Source organism: Callospermophilus lateralis, unplaced genomic scaffold (genome assembly GCF_048772815.1).
Source record: "Callospermophilus lateralis isolate mCalLat2 unplaced genomic scaffold, mCalLat2.hap1 Scaffold_112, whole genome shotgun sequence".
Lineage (NCBI taxonomy): Eukaryota > Metazoa > Chordata > Mammalia > Rodentia > Sciuridae > Callospermophilus > Callospermophilus lateralis.
The window spans coordinates 3,102,602-3,124,431 of NW_027511460.1; the positions used below are offsets into that span (position 1 = coordinate 3,102,602).

A 21,830-nucleotide genomic window follows, 5' to 3' on the forward strand; every position below is an offset into this window, starting at 1 on the left:
TTCTACTTTAGAATGTTAACTTAATTTCTATAAACATGGATGACTTCCTGGGTAATAAGACATACTTACCCTGATAATGTGTGAACTCCATGTGAAGAGATCTTCTAATGATTACTGATCCAAATAATTTTCACTAAATTAAGAAATATTAAGTTCAGTTATATAATATTTCACCTATTAATCATTGCCCCCAAAAGCAAAATGAAATAAAATACATTTGGAGCTTCTTTTTAAACATCTTCACTGATAATAACATAGAACTAAACATTTTAAGGCAGCATAATGTGGTTGTAAATCAACTACAAATCATGAAAGGCTAGGCAATGTTCGACATTTGCATGTAATTACCCATTTGATCCTCACTGTGACCTGTGAGAGGTGGGTACTATTATTACCATCTTTTCAGAGGTAAGACACTGAGGCACTGAGTTTGAGTAAATTATTCAAGGTCACAGAGAGAACAGTCCTGGGATTCACACTTATGTGCCCTTACATTGCATTTAGCAGAATGAAATTTAAATTTGTTTATTTTCTTTTCAGGTACTAGAGAATGAATGCAGGGCATTGTTCCAGGCAAGTTCTACTACTGAGTTACATCCCCAGCCCTAAATTTGGGATTGTTTATTTGAATGAGATGAATTGAAGAAACTTTCTGTATCTCACAAACTGGGTGAAGGAACAAATATACTGATTATAAATCATTATGGATAAATGATCCATTTTAACTAATGCCTTTTTTCTGCTCTAAAACTATTCTAATTCAAAAATTATCTTGCTTGTACCATACAAACATACATTCCAATTGCTGGGGTTAAAGGAAATTACTTTGAAAGATATTATAGTGTTTTTTTAAATTCTTTTTCATTTTGAAATATACTCTTAAAAATAAGCAAAAATGCAAAGAATTAGTTTGCTTTAAAGTCATCTTTAAAGCTAAATGATCAGATGAAAATGGAATAAAAACAAAGAAACATTTAATAAGTTGATTTAACTTAGCAAATATCAACATTTTATATTAATTCTTATTTTATCATCAGGCATATAGGAAGTCTATTAAGAACGTTCTAAAAATACTCACTGAATAAATAACTTTCATTTTAACAGATATACCTATTGTGTTTATTTCTTTACTTAAAAGTTTTGGGCTTTACCTATGATGTATGTAGAATATAAATTCACACGCATCCCTTATGTTAACAGTGAACGTTAATTGTTCAAGCAACATTTTAAAGCTTCCTTGTGCATAATTACCCAATTTTTCTGCATACATAGACACCACACCTTGTTGTCAATAAATAATTCCACTTTAATGGCAAAGTAATAATTTAGACAGATACAGGGTGCACATTTGCAAAAAAATATATGCAAGCTGGTTTACAAGCTAGAGGAACAATAAACCAATAGAAAATACGTCATCCAGTTAAGTCCATTGACACCAAGTACTTATTGTTGGGGCTTTACAAAGACTACAAAACTTTTCAGATGATTTATTTCACTGTTTCTGCCTATTTACATGATATGTTACATCAAAATGTACAAAATATAAAATGTATACAGACAAATGTTTCACAAACTAGTTTAAGTTGTAAACTAGGTGGACCTACTGGCATGTATTGCAGGAATTTCTGTTTATGCTCATGTTTGGACTGTGTTTCTCAAAATGGCAGGGAAAGATTAGCAATTTTCTTAGATCACATATTATACAAGGGCAACTAGTCACTCATCCAGCTACATAAATTGATGGTGCACAACAGATTTGATCCATGTTTGAGGCTTCAAAGTCAGGGTGACAATTCTATGTGCATAAATTCAGCTCCAATTCCCTCAGGGCAATAGCACCATGTAAGGACCTATGCACTTAGAAACACTCTGAAAGCGGCACTGATGTCTTGGGTTGATGTTATTGTTCTGTAGCAACTGACCCATGGGTGGTCACAGAGGATAGCACCAATTACACGTCCTAAAGGTCACACTTTTTCACACTCACAGAACTAGTCTATGCCATGGCCTAGCCCTTGGGTTTCATAAACCTAACACCTGTCCTCTGTGTGTGATGGTAACTTCTCCAATGACTGATCAGTTTTCATGCACTCTCTTTAAAGCCTGCCACAACAGATGTACTCTCAGACAGTTTTATTTATCCAAAAATGTATTGGCTTCATGTACAGTTTTGAAGCATGCTCACTCTAGCACTGATAGCTCCTGCATAGTCATACCAACTGTAAACACAGGACAAACACACCAGATAATAACAGCTTTGAGGGTTTGCATTCTGTATTTGTTTGCAACGTACAGGAAATCTCAGCAAGTGAAACACCTCTTAACACCAACGGGATAAAATACAATTTTGTTTGTTTGATTTGATTTGTGCAAGTTTGAAAAATTATTATTTACAATACCTACCCAGTAGACTGTGCAAATCTAACCTTCTTTTACAGTATCAACGCTTCCTCTTCCACAGTGACTTTACTGCTTCAGTGTTCTTTAATGCTGAATTTCTCATGTACAACAATAGCAATCAAAACAACATGCGTCAAAACTAATTTTTTAAAAAAATATATATAAGAAAGAATAGGGAAGGAAAGCCAAATAATTGTGCTCATGCTGCATCTAGTGCTTCCAGCTCTGCTGGATACGAATTCAAAATCTCCCACCTTCTGAAACTCTTTCACTTAGAACTGGATGGAATTTAGCCACGTCTCTGCTTTTCTGTGACGGTCAAAGAGGGTTTCTGGGTTATTTGAATACTTTGAGGATAGGCAAAGCAATCTATTCATGAGATAAAAATACTGATCTTTCTCCTATCCATTTCTTCAAAACAAAACAAAACAAAAAAATGATATATAGAGATGAAGCTACTGTGGTAACTGGTGTTCTTGGTTGTAAATGAAAAGACAGTGGAAATCACCAATGGTTTAGGATTTAAACCAACTGTTAACTAACCTGTTGTAGAAATCTGTTTTAAGGCAGTGAGACAGCACCATAGGAAATGTTCCTTCTTTCACTGAAAAGGCTCAAACAAATAAAGCCCTAAGAAAGCCTTTTGTCAGTGTTGACTAATAATTGGTATAAAACTCTTGTTAAGGGAGTGGGCAGGTGGTTTAAAAAGACCACGGTGGTAAAAACAACCTTATAAAACCTGGGACTCATACACTAAAAAGTGGGTGGCGCACGTCATGAGCATGGCAGTTAGAATTGAGTTGGCACTTCTCCAGTTTGCCACAGTAGTGTTTTTCTGGTGGTTGCACAATTCCACTTGTGCTTATGGAGGACTGGCCTCTTGGATTCATTCTGGAATGGGGTAAGCGCACAACACAAATACTACTGGAGCCCTGTGACCAGCACCATGTGGCACAGAAGAGGTTGGACCCTGCCTGGGGAGAACAGCCCCTCAGAGGAAACAGAAAGAAGGGACAAAAAAAGGTCTGCATTGTAAACTTTTAAAGAGGAAGAAACTAAAGTCCAGTTTGGCTATCCCATGTGCAATCTCTTCAGTTGCCCTGTCATTAGGGTCCTTTCCAGTTGAGTAATGGAGCCTTCTCTTACTCCATGGATATAAAAAATGCCTAGAAATAAAATAAAGTTAAGCTCCCATTTCAATTTAGCATCTTGGCGGTTCCGACTTAGTTCTGCTGCCTCCTTGAAGACCACGACTCTGGGTCAGGGCCCCTGACAGGGTGCTTTTATACTGGCAGTGGTTTAGTGAAAATACCTTTCTTTTAAAACACTTTTTTTTAAAAGCATCATCTTTTCCCCTAACTCTGTCCACCCTCTAAAGGGTGGATTCAAGAGACGAATCCAAAATGTCTTCATGGTTGCTGGTGCTACCGCTGTCGCGCAGCTTTGTGTGCCCGAGTAATTGGCTGCTTCTTGGAGTTTCATTAGCATATTCATCTGAAGAAAGAAAAAGAGACATAGATGGAGGCAATGATATATTGAATCAGCTGGCCCCAGAACAAAGGAGGCCCCAAGCCACCCCAAAGGTCCCCAGTATCCCAACCAAGCCAAATGGGAAAATAGTTCCACATTGTCACTCCTTGCCCCGGCTCCTATGCTGTTTCCCCCAAACATGTGACTACAACACCAAACCATAAGGACAAAACATGGCTGGGAGATAACACTTTTATTTGGGACTGTGAATGAATACTGCTCCAGCGGGGAGACTGGAGAGGAAGCTATATCACAGCTGGACATCTGGGTTGGTTGCTGGAGACTCCGCCAAGCTTCCCAGCTTTTTGGCTGGGACAAGCAGAAAGCACTGAATGGCAACAGAGAGTCGTGAATGTTCATACACACAGACGCACGCCCAGCCGTGCACTGGGTCCCTGGAGGAAAGGAGGGGATGGAGTGGAATCAAGCCAGCTGCTGTGCTCAAGCACACCATCTGCTGTTTAGGAGCTGACCTCGAGAGGAGGTGACGGAATGAAGCGGACCATGAGCATTTGAAGACGGAGAAGGAAAAAAATCATTGTCAAGTTTTTGTTGTCATTGAATTTCTGGCTGAAATATGATTGATATATCACTGAAAACAAAAACCACCTTCTGGAACAATAGCAGCTGTCTCAAGTTTCCCAGCCTTATAGGAGAATGGTAATGTTTGTTCTAGCAAAAGGACATATGCCTGAAAGCACCTGGGGGGAATGGCAGCTATTCCGTGTATTACAAAATAAAAGACAGTCACATTGCTTGCCTTTTGATAGATCTGCTGCTCTACTATTAGAGATAGAAGTGGAAAAAAAATTTTTTTGTTCAAAAGCAAATTTTGGATAAATAGATGGTATGATGATTTTAGAAAGCACAGAAAAATCAACACGTATCTTAATGAGGATAATGGACATGATTCTTATCATGTTTTTTTATACATCAACTTTATATTGCTTAATGCACACTAGTTGTCTTCTTTTATATAGTAATTGTACGTGTTCTTTTTCTTCTAACTGAAAAGAATAGAAAGGAAAAATCTCAAACAGGATCCTTGGTCATAAGATGGGCTATGCATATTTGTATGTTCAGCATAAACTGTGTGTTCAATAAATACTTGTGAAATGAATGATAAACTGGGTATAATCACCAATTTCTGCAAGAATGTCCTTCTGACATTTTTAAAGTCATTCTTAATAATCTGAATATTTTAAAGTCATTCTTAATAATCTCAGGACAATACTTTTTGACCTCAATTCAGTCTTTTGGTCTGACTCTGAATGCACTAAGTCACCTACATAAGGATTAAAAATAAAGGTAGATGTGATAACCTTTTAAATCTGGCAAGCCAAAAAGTCAAATCAATCTCTCTGTCTCTCTCTTCCTCTCATTCTCCCCACCCCCCTACATTCATGCACATTCATATGCCCTCCCCCTGGTCTTTCGTCTGCCTCCTTAGCAGCTGGCTGTATGTTCAAGCATTTGGGAAACTGATGTGTATAACAGAAATGTGTTTGGAGCACCCTCCTGATTTACTAGGAGTAGAAATGGTAAAGGAATCTGTTAAAAGGGATAGGATTCTATTGCAGCCAAAAATGTTTGGAACTATTTAAATTCTAAATGTTGTTAAGGTTTTGCGGTGAATAATAGTGTAATTAACATCTTAAGTTTTGAAAATGTTGCCATGCAGTAAATATGTTCCATTAGCGTAAGATCCAAGCTCAGATTCCCAATAACTATATACAATGAGATTTGCTTTGCCTCCTCAGTAGTATTGCTTTGTTCACTGATATCCAAGGAGATTACAAAAGGAAGATAAACTTATGGGTGATTCAATTATGACAGGTCATAATCCTCTGTGAAAGTGGTCTCCTTTGGTTTTCTTCTGCTGCTCCCCTGTGTCCACAGTCATAATATAATGTCCATCATTTCTAACACCTTGGTCAGTTCCTAGGTGTTCCTAGCAGAACTATTAGTCTCCCAGCCTTTGTCCCTCTCCTTCAATCCATTCTCTGCTTTGTTAGCAAAGTGATTTTTAGAAACTGCACATCTAACTAGATAAGTCACTATTCAAAAACCTTTAGAGGCTCTCCGTTGACTGTGTGATAAAGTTTGACTCCATGCAAAGATGAACAGGCTTAACATGATCTAGCAATTATTTACTTCTGTAGTTTTAATTCCTCTGACCAACTCCAACATAACTCCCCAAATTCATAATTTTTATTATACTATAATTTTTCATGTGCTGTTTCTTCAATTTTGGATGTTCTTCATCCAACCATATGATAAACTCCTATTCATCCCTCAAGGACCAGATAAAGCATTTCTTCCATGAAACTTTCTCCTAATTATTTCTTCGATAGACTCATAACTTTTCCTACAAAGTCCATCATTATTTTACTGTAATTTATGTAGGCAAACATCTTGCTCCACTATTATATTGTAAACCTCGTAAAATCAGAAATGATAACTTACCTCATGATCACTAAATGTTGGCACTAGGTACATGTTTATTAAATTTCAGCTTGTTGATGATGAATTCCCACCATATTTTTAAAATAAGGTGAAATGTGTCCCAAAACTTATATTCTTGTTCAGATTTAAAGCCAGACTTCTGATATTAAATAGTAAATTTTCCCTAAGGTGTTTGTTTATTTATTTTTGGCAGTGATGGGAGTAGTGCTAGGCACTGAGCTAAATCTCTACCCTTCCTAGGATTTCTGATATAGACTCATTTGCAAATATAGTTTTCCTTATGTCAGTAATTATAGAAATATACAAAAATGAAGGCAGGTAGAGAATATTTATTTTCCTATCAGGATGTCTGACCTTAAGATTTATTTTTAGATGATATCTTTGGCCATTTAGCATGCAAGATATCATAATCTCTTCTTTCTTTAGATTTTTGTTAAAGTAGCAGATAAGAAACCTGAATTTTTTTTTTCTCCAATTATCCTGTCAGGATAGGAGACCCTGGCTCTCTTTCCTGCATTAGAAGACAAGGAAAAAGAATGCTTAATAAGGTTAGCCCTAGGACTAGGGGATTGGGAAGCTGAGGTCATTTCCAGAGCATTCCACAATCTACAGACTAACAGTGAAAACAAAGCTTATATATAAATATTGCTCCTTATCTAAAACAGACATACTATAACAAAATTACACAGATTAGATAGGAATTACTAAATATTCAGATTAAATAATCCATACTTGTATGTTAAAATTTACACTTTACTGAATTTTATCCATTCTATCAGCAATTATTTAGTATATGATAATCATTATGCTGGATTTAAACCAATTCCACTACCACTGTTGATTCTAGGTACCATGTTATAAAAATGTGAGTCTTGGCCTTCATGAATTAGGCTAGATCATTTATCTTATACATAGGAACTCTGGGTTCTAAACATGTCTTTGTGCATATTTCAGAGATTTTATAGAACTCTTGAAATAGTTTGCAAAATTTTCTGTGTGGGTATATCTTGAAAGTTTATTGGATGTTCTACATGTAACTCCCAAAATGTTAAGAAGGATCAGCTGAGATTATGATGATGTTCACATATTGGGTTACTGGTATAAGATTATTCCTCAAAATTTTAAGTCATTTTTTGTCCTTGGGTAGAGTCATAAATTCTGATTTTCAATTATTTTCTTTTAAGTAAAATATTAGCCTTATTTCAATATCTTTTCTTTCTGTATTGGTTGTACAAATCCAATGATCCCTTGAATCATAGAATGATAAGCTAATAAACACATAGAATGATAAGCTAATTACATTTATACTAACATACAGAAAGTAATTTATAAAAATAAAAATAGATGCAGAAAAATCAGCATCTATTCCTAAAAATACTGTCTATTTAATAATTTTCTGAATATTCATACTTTGGAGTTCTATAGGCTTATTCAAATTATTCTAATATTTTAAAAACTAAAACCATATACATTGCAAATTGAGCAAAGCAAGAAGTATAAATTCCCTTTGATTTCCCCGCCAGTTTATCCTTCCCTATTATAGTCACAGAAGACCAATTCTGAATTTAATCAGGCTGGTTGATATATGTAAAATATACTTTAGTATACATTAGATCATAATCTTTGGTTTTCTCATTTAAGTACAAAATTCAGTTTTCTTCTAAAGGCCTAGTGAACTGAGTTATGTTACTTAAAATTTACTTATTTGTTAACACAATGAAAAATAAGAGAGATATTGTCGTCATGAAGTTCAAACTGGTTTCAGAATTTCTTGACTGTTTTTAGCATACGGTTTTAGATTTCTTTGTATGAATTTCATCCAACTAAAGCAGGCTAAAGGTAACAACTAAAACTGAGTACCAATATCAAGGCAGTCCCCAATATTACTGAAGATAACCCACATCTGTGATGCAGATGACTAAATGCTAATAAGCACACAACAATGTCAGGATTATATAGCAAGAATCAACCATCAGTTTCTCACCAGGGGGTCCCCCTCAGTGTCTGTCTGTGGAATGTGCTTTGAGGTTGTGGCTTCCTTAGCAGAGGTGCAGCCCTCATACCCAACATCTTCCGGTCGCAACTGAAGTAATGCTGGTCCTTCCTGAGGCAGAGAGGCTGAGCTCCATGGGTATGTGTCAAGCACCCACTTTAAGGGATCTTCCCAGGGTGCACGCTTCCCATACATCTGAAAGTTAACCACAGAGTTGGTGCATATAAAGTTAATTTCTACTAAGTAAAAATCCCGACTCCTTATCAAGTGTTTCTTTTGCACTTTGAGTTCTTATGGGACTTAGGGAATGAAGACATCTGTATATAGTTTTCTAGATTATTCTACATAGCTCACTTAAAAGTTGAAGGATGGACAAAATGAAACTGAACATCTGGCCACATAATCAGTATTTGAGGGATAATATGAGGAAGGCTTTTTATTAATAAATGTAGACATTACTGCCCACATTTGTCTTTATTAGTTTTACAAACCATGATAAAACTCATTGAGAATAACTAAAAGTCCAGTTTGGGAGGATTTAAAAAACCGAATTTTTATAATTAAAAGAGTTTGCTACTGAAGTACACTTCAGATCAAAAGAAAAAAAATGACTTTTTCTCTGATTCATTCAAACTTTGAGATCAAAAATCCATTCTCTGATAACCACTTCTTCCAATTACCTTCCTCTAATAGTTCCAAGACTTCCTGTAAAAACTCTTTTTAAATGTTTATGTAAAAGATGACTAGGAAAAGAGCAGGAAAAATAGGAAACTAAAGTTTCAAGAATTCATATGGAGGCAATGAGCCCAGTAAGAAAAAGATGACCCAGCATAGCTAAAGTACTGGCTGTGGAGTAAAGAGAGAAAAATGAATCCAAGAGGTATTAAACATTTTTAATCTGGAAACAATTGAAAAAAAAAAACACTATGAAGACAGAGGATGATGAGAAAAAAAAAAAAAGCACAAGGCCATAAGGGACCCAGAAAGAACAGTTAAAATTGAGAGAAAGAGGTGGTGATGTTGTTCCTCTCTTAGCCTACATCACTATGGACGACCCTGGTTACCAGGTATGTATCCAGTCTCACAGGACATATAGTGATGACTGGTCCTCTGCATAGTTTGTCGTGGTTCAGTGAGGAAAAAAAGTGACATGTGGCTATGGCAATGAAAAGTCTATGCATTGCTTTTGAAACTTCCTGAAGAAGTTATGTAAGCATTTTCAGTCTAACCTAAAAAAAGAAAAAAAAGAGAGAAATAGAGAGAGAAAGGGAAGTCTAGTTCCTGACATCTGTGCACTTCCTTAGGAGATGATGGCAGAGGTAGCATTTTGAATCTTTTTAAAAATAGTTCTCTTGTTTTAGAACAGAAGGTTTCCTCTCTGCCGAAAACCTGCTTTATAAAGGAAGTAAAATATAGCTTGCTATACAAGTTGAAGTAATTGAAGGAAAATATATAGTTCTTGGAAAGTTTATGTTAAAAGAAATAAGAATTTGAGTCTAGAATCAACCTTAAAAAGAACATGAGAATCTAGAAGCAACCAATGCCAGTCTGTTAAGGAAGCATCCAGGATAGCCAAGTTGGAGGTGACAATAAAAAGCTAAACCGGCCCAACTCTGTATTCTGGAGTGAGATCAATATTATAGAAAAAGGGTGAAAAGAAATCTAAACATTCAGAATAAGATGAACTGACTGCTAACATTTCAAGAAAGAGTCATCAGAATAAAAATCAAATCCATTGCTTCACTAGTATACTTTCCAAGTAGACCATGTGGCACAGAGCACTTCCCAGATGGTTCCTCACCAAAGCATTAGCCTTCATCTGAAAAGAGATAGTTTGATTTCTCTCAACTCAGAATGTCATCTTGGCTACCAGGCTTCATTGCTTTTTTTCACCTCTTCTTCCTGTTCAAGGTGCTGTGTTGCCATGGATCCAAGAGAACTGTCCATGGCATGTAAGACTCTTTGTTTACTGCACACCCCCCCACCCCCGGGGACGGGGGTTCATGGATGGGGATCCTAGGGAGGCCTCCTGCCAGGGGACTTTTCTGGCCAGCTAGCCTTCAAAAGCAACAAATGCCTACCCACTAATAGGCTTTCCTTTTGTTCCTATCCCACATTGTTCTTTTCTTCCTGTTCTCAAGTCTATCCCAATTCTTACTTCACCTCATGGTTAATTCAGCTTTCACACTAACTTACTCCTGAATACTACAACCATGGCAAGAGACTTGAGACAGATTCATTCCTCCTCAAAATAACTGTCAAATATTTATCTCAATTTAATTTGGAAAATTGCTATTACTTAAATGATTATAGTTTTGCTGAAATACAAGCTTTATATAACACTCAGGATAAAGTTTTCCAAACAATATTGATTAAAAAACAAACCAAAAAAAAAAAAAAAAACAAACAAAACAGCTTTGCAGCTTTCAAAAGGAAGCTAAGGATTTTTTAGGTATAATTGTTCTGAGTTTAAGAAAAGATTCCTTTTCTTCCTATTAGCAAGCAAATATAAAATAGAATTTTATATATAAAGATTTAGATGAGATCTTAATATTGAAACTAAGTCTCAAGGACAAATAATTCATTTGGTTATTAATTTAAAAATATGATTTCTATATTGCAAATAGATTCTCATAAAATTATTTTTGCATAAATGATCAAAATTGAGCGACCTGAATTATATCTTAGAAAGCATAATAGTTTTAGGAGAAATATGATCTGTTATATTTGAAAAATCAAAACCATTGGCATCATCTCTTATTTTGTTGGAACTACTTACTGGGACTAGATTCATTCAGACTCCTCAAAATAAGAAACTGGATTATTTAAATCTGGAGTTAAAAACAATCAATAGAATTGTTAGCATCCTAACTTCATCTAAGGATTCAGAACATCTTCATAATGTTTACCATGTTCACCAGAATTACATGGTAGTTCTAAGTACTGCTACATCAATCTACTAGAAGAGAGAAACATAGTAACAGGAAATGAAAGAATAAAAAATACAGGACCAATTTTTTAGATGGTATAGACTTAACAAGTATTACAGATGACAGGTTTTTGAAAATATGAACTACATCTTAATTCTAGTAGCAGTTGGTTGTGAAAACCAGAAATAAAAATGTCCAAGCAAAAACTGACTAAATCCTGGCTGAGTTATTGAAAAGGAGATTGGATTCCTGCACAGTAAGTTGGGTGATTATGTAATATAGATCTTAAAAGAGTTTTTAATTCTCCAATTTCATGAAATTTCAAATCCATTTTAAGGAAACAGCAAGACTGATGGAAAAGGGATAACTTTTTGATTTGTTTTGTTTTGAGGAAACAGGATTTTCTTATTATTGACCTATGTTTGCCTTTTAGATAAGCTTAAACAGAAGGAGAGGCTGTAGGGCCTCATGACACAGGGCAGGTAAGAGGAACAGCAGAGATGCTGCTAAAGCTACCTGTTGTGGATTAAAGAAAAGAAAAGAAAAAAGACCAACTAACTTTCTTGGAATTTATAGCACTCCCTCAATAATAGTAAAGGCTATTACAAATCATATTGAAGGACTTCAATTAATGAAGAATCCTAATGCACAAGCAAAAACTACTTGCTGCAAATTGTGATAAGCATATAAATGGTCAAGGCTCAGGTGAAAAAAATATGCCTGTGTCATAGAAAATAGAACTACAATAACGTGGCTTTCTAATAAGAACAATCTAAATATCCCCTGCAACTAATTTGGCCTTGAAAATGTAGTTGCTGAAAGAAATGTATTTACTCTCTCTTACATCTTTGTTGTCATAATGAAACCGCTGTTGACCGGTGACGAGTTCTTGCTTCCCCAATGTTGAAGAATAACACCAGAAAGCACACGCCGAGGCAAGGTCAGAGTAGAAATTAGAAGTTTATTAAAGGACAGCAGAAAAGACTTCTCCCGGAGGAAGAAGGGGACCCAAGAGGTGGAATCCGTGGAAGGGCTGTTCTTTCCCCTTTTTATAGTTCTTTCAGTGATGGAATGTAGGTTGGAGGCCTACAGGTGGGCTTAATTATCACCTTTTGGGATGGGCTATCTCCAAGTCTGTTGGGGCTGTTTTCCCGGGCTCCATTAACATTTCTTTGAGGTGGACTTTGGCCTAGGGCCTTTTCAGGACTTCATTAACATTCCATGAGTTGTCCTGCGTTTTCCTGAGTCATTCCCAGCATGGCCTCCATTTTAGATTTCACTCGATATTAGACCCAATTTACCTAACTACACTGACTACCTAACTTTAAATCTGGCTTCAATAACAGACAAAGTACTGCATGCTCATTGCTCTTTTCCTCCTCTATCTATATTACATGCTTTTAGTTTTCTGCATAAATACAGAAATTAATACTTTTTGCTATTAAAAGAATAACTTTTTTCTGCTTTGCTTTTTAGATAGTAATGCAAAAATGAATACTATACCTGAAGACCCTCTCTCACTGCCTCCAGAATATAAGGTACCAAAGAATAGTTCCAAAGATCCATGAACCACACTCTAGAACCTTCTACATCCATGGGGCAAGGAAGGAAAAGTCGGGGACCTGAGAAGACACAAATAGCAAAATATGTTTGAGAAGTATTATAAATACATATTTAGACACCATTTTGGGAGACTTAATATTTCTTTCAACATTCTTAGACAATTATAATCTCACCAGCTTAATCATTACTGAAACATGTTTACTGAAGATCCCATCTCCTTGCTATTCCTTTTAAAGTTTTATATTAAAATATTAATCTAAAGCACAATATGAGAGAGGAGAAAGGGTAAAGGTCACAATTTAGTCAACCTGTCCTATTTTACAAACAATGTAAAATTCAGCTGTGCTGAAATGAATTGTTGAAGATAAAACATGTCACTGCTTGTAGAATTTGGTCTGAGTATAGATACTCTGCTCCAAGCACAGAATTCTTCTTAATCTGTGCTTGTATCTGTAGTCAGAATGTTTTTATGATCTGTAATAATGGGAAAGAGATTTATGTACATGCAACTTAAGAGTTAACACAAAAATAAACTAGTTATAACTGTGAAAGAGAAATAATTCAGCTTTTTCTTCATGAAAAATATAAACACCTGAAGTATCTATAGAACATCTAAATTATTTCCAACTAAAATCTTCCCTCACAACTATATTTGACATGAGTTAATTTGTGTTTACATAGTGTATCCTAAACAGATACTATTTATTTTTAAAAGTTCTCTGATATTTACATATTAGTCTGTATCAAACTTCTTTGATTTCAATAATATTTTAGTAAGCCATAATTGTCAGACAAAACGAATCTAATTAGTGATACAAAACTTGGAAGAAAGCAAACTTTTAGAAAGCAAAATAAGAAGTTAAATCTTTGTAAGCTTGAAAAACATTGGCTTTGCTTGTTATTTTCTACCATCCAATCTGGCCATCTTTACCAAGTACTCCTGGTTCCTGGAAAATGGCATATTATAATTTTGGAACTCACCAATGGTAACATCAGAAGAACTGTGTGTTTCCAAAAAACTGTTCAGATGATGCCACATCTTAGGAATCCAATCTATAATTTTGACTAAGTCATTATTGCGTATGTTCCTTTCAATTTCCATCTCTATCAGTTTCCTTCGAAGATATCTGCCTAAAAAGCCTTTCACTGGTTCTGTGTGGTTTGCACACAATACCCATCTGTGAAAAGAAAAATAAAGTGAGAAATTTTTATATAAATTAAATTTTAATCCCACAGTAACTTTAGTAATAATATTCCTATATCAACTGAGGGCCACATTTTAATGATCCAAGGGGTTAGAAAGCCTATTGGCATTAGAGGTTTAATGCTGCAAATGCCACCAGCTAAAGAGAAGCTTGTGTGCATCAGAAGTGAGTGGGCGTCTACATGCTGAGCCCTCTTTTGCAGGAGAATCACGAATCCTGAAATAGGAACTCTCTTCACATTCCTCACACTTAGAGGAAAAGTGCTCTGCTCAGGCAGGGGAACACAGTGAGCAGGAAAAACATTTCTATTCTTCTCTCTTTTTAAAGAAACACTTCTGATTATAGAATGAGGATCACGAAATGTCTTTTTGAAAAAGTGTCAGAAGAAGTGAGAATTATTTTCACATCACAGGTCACCACTGGCAGGATATGAAAAAGAACAAATGGAAGAAACAAACAAACAAACCACCAGAAACGAACAAAAAGAAACACCATGGGGCAGGAGTGGGGGGGTGGTGGGGACAACAACAGCAACAACAACCCAAAAAAAAACACCCAGAAACCAAGAAACAAAAACATCCTTTGACTAATCTTTACCTGAAATTGTGGTGCAGCTCTAGATTGGGTGATGAAGAAACTCCCTGATTCATTGTATATATGGACTAGGTAAAAATAAAGAATAGGAAATTCAGATGTGTTAGAGGTAAAAATGACTAATACATTAACATGGCCTGTGAAAGCTATTAAGATAAATATGGATTATTCCATTTTAACAGTAGGCTTTAAAAGGGTCATTTTGTAATGTTAGATTGGAAAATGACAAAGATTATTGGAATAGAAGTCACCATGGGGGTTCTAAGTATGGCATTAGGATGCAGGAGAAAGACCTTCTTTGAGTCTGAGTTTACCCATCTACAAAGTAAAGAGGCTATAGTCTTGTCCCACTCTAACATCTTATAACTCTTATGCTTGTATTCAAATTTAATACTTATGCCTATTTTAGTGTTTTATAGTTATTTAAAGGTTCTACATAATATAAGAGGGTTTGTATTCTTCCCTCAACCCTTCTTTATGCTGATATAATTCTAACATTTTATCACTATCAGAGATTAATTAATTAGAACATTTGGTACCATTAAAATAGATGTCACGTATGCTGATTGTGTAATTAAGTGTCCTTTCTTAGAGATAAGGCTATAATAAATCTTAGTGGGTTTTCAGATCTTTTTATTCCCTACTCTAACCTTTCCTTTTGTTTTAAATAGTAAAAACATAATACAGGAGGGGTCACATATGAATGAATTAAATTTACTTCAGGAGTTGAATTTAAACTTTGATACAAACTGAAAAGGAAACTGGAGCTTTAAAATCTCCTTCTAGTTATGAATTTCCCTGATTTGAACTATTCCATCATTGACATTGGTCTCTCACACTTTCAGCATGTCTGTAGAACATAACATCATTAAGGAAGTAATAAAAATGCTAGGACACAGTTTTTGAATGAATTGATCTTCTAAGGAATACATGAATTCTTTGGTATACAGTAAAAATATATTAAATAGGGGTTCTCAAATTAATGGCATCCATTGTAGGTTTTAAAATTTTAAAAAAGGCACAAGAAAGCAAATAACATGACCATTTTTTATATTTGATAATTCAAGATATTTTATAAACATACCATTTGCTATATTTACAGTTGAGGAAACCATTGAAGATATCACTCAAAGAGCCCACATGATGAAGATTATCAAGAATTATTACAACTGGGAGCTCTACACCATTATTATCAGCACTGCACTGTTCAGCCAGGTTAGCTAGATATTGTTGCAATTCCTTTAAAACACAAATAAGGCAAATACATGCATGATAAATTTATACCAAGGACAAGCAATTCATATTCTAGGAATAACACAATCTATCTTCCATCCATATATATTTTTTTTCATTAAAAGTCATAGAGCAGTCTATGGCTATAAAAACATTCTATAAAGCAAAAACAAAACAAGCATTTAACAATGAGAAGATAAGATTTTTAAAGGAAAGACAGAAGAGGATAAGCAAAAAGAGTATCTGTAGCAAATACAAAACTCTAAATGAAGGCATATTTCTCAGTGATTTGCGTTCCAAAAGAAAAGTCAAAGAAAGTTCTAGATATGAACTCTCCTTTCTTCCTTCCTTCTTTCTTTCCTTGGTGCTAGGGATTGAGCCTAGGACCTTATGCATGCTAGGTAAGCACTCAACCAACTGAGCTATATCCCCAGCCTCCTAGATATGAACTCTTATGGTAAACCATAAATATAAAGACTTCATTCTTGCTTTTGATGTTTCAATGACTAAAGTGGATTTAAACATAGTTATAACTTCATGGATACACAAAATCCAAAGTGGAACCTCCAAGCTTCTACCAGCATTTTTTTTTAAAAGAGAGAGAGAGAGAGAGAGAGAGAGAGAGAGAGAGAGAATTTTTAAAAAAACATTTATTTATTTATTTATTTAGTTTTTCAGTGGACACAACACCTTTGTTTGTATGTGGTGCTGAGGATCAAACCCAGCCCGCACGCATGCCAGGCGAGCACGCTTGAGCCACATCCCCAGCCCCTCTACCAGCATTTTTAACATTTCAATTTTGATTAATTTAGATGGGCATGCATCTAAAAGCACAGCCATAGGACTCTGATTAAAGCGTGGATAATAGATTATTTGTGTAGACTCTTTTAGGAAACCGCTGCAATTTTAAAACAAAGACAACACTCGTTGTATTTCATAGGATTGTTTAATATTAGCACTTAGAATTTCTTGAGCTTCCTGATTCTTTTACAGGTACTACTCCTAATAGCTTTTAATCTAAATATGATAACCAGTTCTGTGATTGACCGTTCTCACAGATGGGTAGGCCAGAAACATATTTAGTTTTCTTAGAATTATCCTAATCAGTAAGAGCATTTCCATAATATTTGCATATTTACAATGACATTTTCAATTTGAATAACTTGCTCAGGGTTAAAAAAACAGTTCCAGAATCCCAATTTCTGGCAGCCAGATAAATATAAGAACTACTTACTCTAAATGCTACTTTGTTCTGTCTGTAGACAACTTTAAGAACTAGATGTGAAAGGGATTTGAGGCATTTGGTAATATTAATTTGTTAATAAAATATTGAGTTCAAATATAAAATTTAAATATAAAATATTAAAGACTTTTATATTTAATTTATTAAATATCTAAGATACTGTTTTGTTGTGTCACAGAACAAAGATACCATAAAATAGAATACAACCAGTCACATAAAATAAATGTTGCCAAAAATCAGAAATAAAGATAAAATTTGTTTAAAACTAGTAAAAAATCTGGAGGATTTCATTTACCTTAAAAAAGAAAATGAAATTTCTATCACTCATCTAGTTATCTTAAGTCATTAATTAGTTCATTTATAAAATGTTCTCTTTCTACTATGTTTATAATTTTAGATCCTACTGCCTTCCTCTATGAGCTCTAAAAGGTATCATATTAGGCACTGAAATTTAAATATAAGAAAGTACTTCTTATAATATCAAGAGTGTCTTATGAAACTTGAGAAGTCAAGGGAAGAGATTTCACCTAGCTTGGAGCTTCAAGGACAGTTTTCTGAAGCACATAGTGGTAGAGCTTGGGGAGAAGGTAGGCACACATATGAACAATGAACTTACAAAAATATCATGCCTAACATTCTGTGAGAGGCTAAGGGAGGCCTGTAGGAGACAGAGGGATTAATTCCAACTGGGGGTTCTTAAGGGACTTCATAGAGAAGATGGGATTTGAGAAGAACCTTGAATAATGAGTAAAATTCCAACTGAAAAGCTTGCAGTTATTTGTTTTTTCAACACATCTTTATCAAGCACTTAATAAGTCCCTGGTACTCTGGCACAGGGATTCAAAGGTAAAACTTAAAACCTGTGCTCCAGAAAGTTACAGCTGATAAGCAGAGAAGCAGGCCAACAAGTGAATCACAATACCATGCTAGTGAAATGCAGAGCCCTACAGGGAGATGTAAGAGAAATATGTGACTAGCCTTCAGGTTCAATGACAGGAGACAGTGGAGGAAAACTTCAAGAACAATTCAAAGTTGGAAAGTATGAGGGCATGATGTATTTTGCAAAACAGTAATTATTCTGTTGTTACAGGAGAATATACTATATGGTAATAGTATGTACAATGGAAGAAAAAACAAAGACTCTGGATCCACGTAGAGAAAGTCGGATTTGACTACATGAACAACTGTGAGCCACTGATATGTTTGTTTGCTTGACTGTCGTCAGCAGGGGAGAGCAATTTATTAATCAAAGGAAACAGAAATGTGGAGGATATAATGACTAATTAGAAATGGAAAAAAATTCAAGAAGCTTATTACCTAGAATAGAAAGTTAGGCATGTACATATATAACTATAATTAACAGTCAAAAAACATACTACTTGCAAAGATCAAAGATTTTGTTTACAGCACATAAAGATTAATCATAGCTTCTAAAAAAGAATTTCTGGTGGCAGTATTATTTGCTACTAACCCTTTATTTTTAGGATTAGGTAATATTTTGATGCTCAAAAACAGGAGAAGAGCATTCCAAATGGAGAAGAATAATCAAAAGCAGAAGCAGGTAAATATGATAATCATGTAGGCAAGAATGAGTAGTACAAGGTTTGTGAAAGCAAATAAATTAGAAAGTAAATAAATTAGAAAGGAAAGTTTCCAATATTAAATAATAGTTAAGATCAGTGGAATTTTCCTGTTGGTGATGCAGAACCATTGAATACTCTGGGGACCTACATAAAATAGAATTGTGACTGAACAGTGTGGTAAGTATATTGTGAAGGAAGTAGACCAGGCCACATAATACTGAAGTCATTTGTAAGCCAAGAGACTGTATGGGTCTGAACAGGGAACAGCGTGGTACTTTTGATCTAGTTCGGAAAGCAATGGGAAAACACTGTATGAGTTTTAATTAATTATGAAAAGATATTCTGTTTTTTTATGATGTGAGTGGAGAAAGCCAACAAAAGAGTGAAAGGAAATTTTAGGGGAATAGTGAATGAAGCAGTTAGAAAACAAATGTAAAGTTCACACGATAGAGGGTGTTAGTTTTGGGAGGGAGGGTGGTTTTGGTTGAGATGAATGGAAAAGGATGCACTTCTAATGTTTCTTTCATAAGTGAAGTTATCCTTTATAAACATGTATATTCATTAGATGAATGGAAACATGTGTAAGCTCAAAGAGAATTTACAAACTTGGGAGAGTGTTCCATTCATGTCAACTGCATAGATCAACACAAGTTGAATTCATGGGAACTGTCCAAAGGAGAACAAAATGAGAGAGAACAGAAATGTAGCGGAGTATTTGCATTTAGTGGTAGGTGAAGAAAGAGCAGTCAATGAGAGAATGAGAAGAAACTTACCAGGAAAGTAGCAAGGAAATAAGGAGAAAATAAAAACTCTGACATTAGAAGAATTTCTATAAAGGGGAGATCAACTACAACAATATGCTATAATGAGAGAGAAAGAGAGAGAGAGAGAGAGAGAGAGAGAGAGAGAGAGAGAGAGAGGTAGGTGTGGGGAGAGGGAGAGTGTGTGCGCACAAATGGGGGACAGTTAGAATGAGAGAGAAAAGAGGCTGTATTTGGTAATTAGGAAGTTGCTGGGTAAATTTGGACAAGCACAGCTATCACATTGTTATGTAGTTCTTTTTCCTCTTGAGAGTGGTAATAGATCCCTTGGGATCTAATGACAGCTACAAACCAGGCAGATACATAGACATTCATAATTTTTTTGAAATTGTCCATGCTCCTCCCTCTGTCTTGATGGGGATGGAATCTTAGATCAAGGTACTGATGCATTAAGTTTCACATCCATATCTACTTAGGTAGAAGACAGCAGGTGTATCTACCAGGTGGATATGAACAATGAGATGAATCCTATATCTCTACCTTGAAAATACAGATAGAAAGTTATAGTTACATAAACACTGTTGATCATTGCTTTCTCTGAATTTCACTCCAGACACACTAAAATTGAATCTGCCAAGTCCAACTTTCTGATCTTTTCCAACCTAACATTCCAGGTGGCTTTGGCTGGCCACATATTCTTTACTAAATCCATCTCTAGCTTTCTGGGCTTGCTATATCAAATGTCACAAAGTGTAATTGTTTATGGGCACTGCTCTCAATCAAAATATTCCAGCTGGCAGCTTGAGGGAGGGCTTGAAGTGTGGGAAGAGGAACAGAATGTAAAATGAAGAGGTACCAAAAACATGAAAAGATTTTATTTGATGGTTTATTGTTTGATTTTTTTTTAATCTGTAAGTGCTTTAGGGATGTATGTCTTCAGTGCTCTCTATGGCATAGCATTAAAAAATATCAGAATTACACAGCTCCAATTTTTTTTCCAGAGGATGGATTTATCATTTCATTCCTCATTAGCATCTTACTTTAGTCAATCCATACTCTTAGCAGCTATTCCTAGCACAATCTCCACTTGTCGTTCCCTCTTCTTTAATATCATCCTCACTTACACCAATCCTCGCCTCCCCAAAATAGTGTGGATTCTATGTCAACTTGGAAAGGATTAGCCAAAGTCTCTGGCAATGACTGCTTATCCAGCATTACTGACAGCTCGTTCATATCTAACAGCCATAAAGAAGCAATAAACATTTTTCAGTTGTATTTTGTGTTCTCCCAGTGATTAATGCCATCTGATTTTTCCCCATGGGTTTCTTCCTAGTACTGTTTCCAAGCATCATTACTTCCATTCAAACACTCCTGGAAATGCTTTTTTCATTCCATTATTTTGCAACAGCAAATATTGAACTGACCTAACAATGGCACAAATGATCTTTATTTTTAAAAAAGCAGAAAATGAGTGTTAGAAATAATCAAAAAATTTAAAAGGATACCCACATAACATTATTAATAATATCTCTCAGCACAAAATATTTTTTTAATAAACTAAAATAAAAGGATATATATAAGTACATACACAAATATATGAATCTTAGGAAGAGGTATATTTTATAATTAATGAAAATTACTCATTTTATTTTAGTGCATCAAGCTATATAATAATGAAGCTCAAAATCAAGTTATTTAATTCACACCTTGATTTTAAGTTATCTCCACCTTTATCAAAGTGCATTGGTTTTTTCTTATAAATCCATTTAACTTGTATTCTCTAACCAGTGTTTTTGTTTTGCTTTGTTGTTTATTTATTTATTTATTTATTTTTCATTGAGGAATTTGTGAAGAGTTTTGGCATATCAACACTGAGAAAAACCAAAGAGAACACTGAGGATACCTAAGAGACTTCAATCATTTCATCTTTTTTTTTTGCCGGAAAGAAAAAAAAAATGTGTTGAAAGGCTTTTCTGTCAAGATACAAGGAGACAAAATAGCAGGAAGCATTAAACATGTTGGCTGAAGCAACCAACCAATTGTGCTCTTCCTACTTGGCTCAGAGAAGAGTCAAGTATCCCATCTCTAGAGTTATGCTTCTATTGAGTTGAAACAACAATGAGTGGTTCAGCCACAATTCGAATAGTGCTGAGGTCCAAGGTAATATTCAGAATCTACAGGCTGTGTTGATTTAACTTTTAAGACATCCCATTGTATTTTATGTACATCATTGCTACTCTTGAAGAATATACACAAAACAATTTTTAACAAGGGAGAGTGTATGTTTGTGTGCATGTACATGTGTGGTATATATTTGTGCAAGAAATCT

At 35.0% G+C, this 21,830-nt stretch overlaps 1 protein-coding gene across 1 annotated transcript in view; it reads right to left on the reverse strand.

The window, feature by feature from the left end:
• Window positions 1–3,772: 3,772 nt before the first annotated feature.
• Window positions 3,773–21,830, reverse strand: part of LOC143640077 (neuron navigator 3-like) — a 148,892-nt gene continuing 130,834 nt past the window's right edge. Inside the window, 7 exon segments of the mRNA XM_077108020.1 lie at window positions 3,773–3,835; window positions 3,838–3,894; window positions 8,381–8,584; window positions 12,823–12,941; window positions 13,864–14,060; window positions 14,685–14,749; window positions 15,762–15,920. Coding sequence (XP_076964135.1) covers window positions 3,773–3,835; window positions 3,838–3,894; window positions 8,381–8,584; window positions 12,823–12,941; window positions 13,864–14,060; window positions 14,685–14,749; window positions 15,762–15,920 — 864 coding nt within the window.